Below are 3,706 nucleotides of genomic sequence, written 5' to 3'. Positions count from 1 at the left end.
CATGTCCCTGAACAATTATTTTTTCTTTTTCTTTTTCTAATTGCACTCGTTATTTTTTATTTAAATAGGCTGTTCTTATTTTTTATTATTATGTCGGTAAAATCGAAAAATATTATGCTTTTATTAAATTTTATCATTATTATTTTTTATTTATTTTTTATTTTTGATTTTTTATGTTTATTTATATTTTTTATTATAGTTGGTAAAAAAAATATTATTCATATTTTATAAATATGTAATTCGTATTTAAATATGATTTTCAGAAAAAAAACACGATTTGTTGGAGCGCCTGTCAGTTTTTGAGAAGCAATTACTCTCAATCTTGTAATTGTGTGTGACACGCGTTGGCGCAAAGGTCAAGCCATGGATTGTACCTGTTGCGCTGGCGGTTGCGGGTTCAATCCCCGCACATGACAAACATTTGTATTGGCCAAACAGGTGTTCGCCGTGATCTGGGTGTTTATGCAGTCCTTGTGGGTCTCCCCACCGTGCCTCGGAGAGCACGTTAAGCCGCCAGTCCCGGTTGTTATCATGTACACCTGATAGCGATCGGTACTCATAGTATACGTTACTCATGGCTTTCGGAATTTTACATAAAAATACCATTATATAAACACATAGAAAATATGAATGTAATCAATGGGGAAAATAATTTAAATCATTCTATTAATGTATTACTCGACAGATTTAAGGAGTTATTCTCGGAGGGCCTGGGACGGTTCACGGGCGGTAAGGCTCAGCTGCGGGTGCGCGAGGGGGCGACGCCGGTATTTTGCCGCGCGCGGCCCGTGCCGTACGCGCTGCGCGAGCGGGTAGAGGCGGAGCTGGCGGGCATGCTGCGCGCGGGCGTCATCGAGCCCGTTGACAGCGCGGACTGGGCTACCCCACTGGTACCGGTACGTAAGGCGGATGGTGGACTCCGTATATGTGCTGATTATAAAGTTACTTTAAATCCGTTTCTGTTGGTCGATAAATATCCGTTACCGCGAATTAATGACTTGCTTGTGAAATTAAATGGTGCTAAAATATTTACGAAAATTGATCTTTCACAAGCCTATAATCAAATAGAGTTACATGACCCCGATAATTTGACAGTTATTAACACTCACAAAGGACTTTTCAAGTACAAACGATTAGTATATGGATTGTCTTCGAGTCCTGGAATATTTCAGCGAATTATGACTAATCTTTTGAACGATATTCCGGGAGTAGAAGTTTTTATTGATGATATAATAATCGGTTCTCCTGATACTCGCGAACATTTAATAACTTTAAAACGTGTTTTAGAGCGGTTACGAAATAACGGAATGAAACTTAAAAAAAGTAAATGCCTATTTATGACAAGTGAGGTTAAATATCTAGGTTTTATTATTTCAGCCGAGGGTATTAAAGTGGATCCGGAAAGGGTGGAGGGAATAGTAAATATACCTCGCCCGGTTAATATTACGGACTTAAGGGCCTTTCTAGGCACTATTAATTTTTACGCAAAATTTGTTAAAAATTTAAGTACTATATTAGCACCACTGTACCACTTACTGAGAAAGGGAGTAAATTGGATATGGAATGATGAGTGTGAAGTAGCATTCCGGACAATTAAGTCAATTTTAGTTGGTGCGGATGTTCTAGCGCACTACGATCCGGAAGCGCCTTTGTTTTTAACGTGCGACGCGAGCGCGCGAGGTATAGGCGGTGTGCTCACGCAAACTGACACGCGAGTCGCTCGCTCGGGCGAGTCGGCGCGGGAGCGGCCGGTCGTATACGTATCGCGAGCGTTAACGGCTGCCGAGAAACATTACTCTCAAATTGAACGTGAGGCTTTAGCAATAGTATTTTGCTTTGAAAAATTGCATCAGTACCTGTACGGCAGGCGCTTTACACTGCGTACCGACCATAAACTTTTGGTAACTATATTTGGGCCGAAACAAGGAATTCCGTCGATGGCTGCAAGTCGGTTACAACGGTGGGCTATTAAATTATCGGCATATACCTATGAGATTGAGTACGTTACATCAAAACAAAACGGCGCTGATGGTTTATCTCGATTGCCAGCAAGCTTTAAAAATAAAAATATTTTTAAAATTCCGGAACAATCTCACTTACACTTTGCACATAATGCTTTATTATTAGATTATAATGAAATTAAAAAACAGACTTGCCGGGACCCACTACTGGGTCGTGTTCTCACTTATATTCGTGACGAGTGGCCTCCACATAATGAGATGCTGCCTCTCAACCCTTACTTTAATCGTAAAAAAGAGTTGTATGAGGAGTTAGGTTGCGTGATGTGGGGCCACAGAATAGTGATACCGGAAACCTGCAGGGACAAGGTTTTAACTGACTTGCATGAGGCTCATATGGGGATAGTTAAAACGAAATCTTTTGCAAGGAGCTACGTATGGTGGCCGGGCATTGACGAAGCAATCGAGAAAATGTGCCGCCACTGTAGCGTGTGTGTCACGGAGAGTGAAGCGCCACCGCGGCATATGCCATGCCCATGGCCATGGCCGAATAAACCTTGGGCTCGCGTACACATCGACTTCCTGGGTCCTCTTGCGGGTCGAATGTATTTAGTGTTGGTGGATGCGAGAACTAAATGGATAGAAGTTTGTCAGGTACCTAGCACAGCAGCTAGTCACGCAATTAAAATATTGAGTGGCATTTTTGCTCGTTTCGGTTTGCCTAAACAAATAGTATCGGATAACGGCCCACCTTTCTCTAGCAATGAATTTTCAACATTTGTCAATACGAATGGTATTCAACATTTATTTTCGGCACCATACCATCCGGCATCAAATGGCGCGGCAGAAAATGCCGTCCATACAATTAAAAGGACTATTAAGAAAGCTATTAGACAAAATTTAGATATTAACTTATTTTTGAATAGTTTTTTACTTTATTATAGGAATACGGAACATTGTACAACAGGCGAAACGCCAGCGTCACTTATGTTCGGCCGCCGGTTACGTACTAAATTTGACGCTATGAGGCCTAATAGGGATCTTAAAGTCAGAAACACTCAAGAACATCAACAAAGGTACACTACTAATGAGTCGCGCCTATTGTACCCAGGGGACGATGTATGGCTACGTCAATATAGGGGGAACGATAAATGGGTGTCGGGGAAGGTAGTGGATAAGATGGGGACCACAGATTATAGGGTGGTAGATGCAGCAGGACGCGAAACGCACAGACATATTGACCAACTGAAACAGCGTAAACGGAGTTCACTAATCTGTCCTTCTAGCCCAGCGAGTGTCGGCGGGGAGACGGGAGCGACAAGCACCGAGCCCGAAACGCATGACACAAACAACCCCGGGGACGATGCGCACGCATTAGCCCACAGCCCGACTCGCGAACGTGAGAAAATTGAGGAATGCGTGGAATCAATCCCAACTAACACACAGCAACCCTCGCCTCCCATTGAACCGCCTCGGTCTCGTCCCATACGTAGATGTAGGATGAAATAATATCATCTTTCGACATATAGTTGTTTCTTTATTGTTATTTTTATTTTATTTTTTGTTGTTGTTTAATTAATAGAATAACTAGGGTTTAATATTTAAATAAGCTGTTAATTGTACCAAAATAGATTGTTGTAGGTAATAGTTCATAGCTGTTGTGTGTATGTGCTTATGTATGGTTATGTAAATGCTGTATATTTGTAAATCGTTTTTTTTTTAAATGTATGTCTTAAATAAGGGTGGAG

The 3,706-nt window shown here is 41.5% G+C and overlaps 1 protein-coding gene across 1 annotated transcript; it reads left to right on the top strand.

The window, feature by feature from the left end:
* Positions 1-626: 626 nt before the first annotated feature.
* LOC123660576 (uncharacterized protein K02A2.6-like) lies at positions 627-3,467 on the top strand. The gene is made up of 2 exons (XM_045595632.1): positions 627-2,751; positions 2,926-3,467. Exons 1-2 carry the CDS (start codon positions 627-629, stop codon positions 3,465-3,467), a joined length of 2,667 nt encoding a protein of 888 aa, XP_045451588.1.
* The last annotated feature ends 239 nt before the right edge of the window (positions 3,468-3,706 follow it).

The sequence above is a fragment of the Melitaea cinxia genome, chromosome 15, assembly GCF_905220565.1.
Source record: "Melitaea cinxia chromosome 15, ilMelCinx1.1, whole genome shotgun sequence".
Taxonomy (NCBI): Eukaryota; Metazoa; Arthropoda; class Insecta; order Lepidoptera; family Nymphalidae; genus Melitaea; species Melitaea cinxia.
Note: the sequence above shows the minus strand (reverse complement) of the source record. Positions and strands in the feature narration are given on the sequence as shown.

Coding starts and splice junctions, on each gene's coding strand:
- LOC123660576 (XM_045595632.1), top strand. CDS start 627: ATGAATGTAATCAATGGGGAAAATAATTTAAATCATTCTATTAATGTA. Junction 2,752..2,925: donor AACATTTGTCAATACGAATG/GTATTCAACATT, acceptor ATTGTACAACAG/GCGAAACGCCAGCGTCACTT.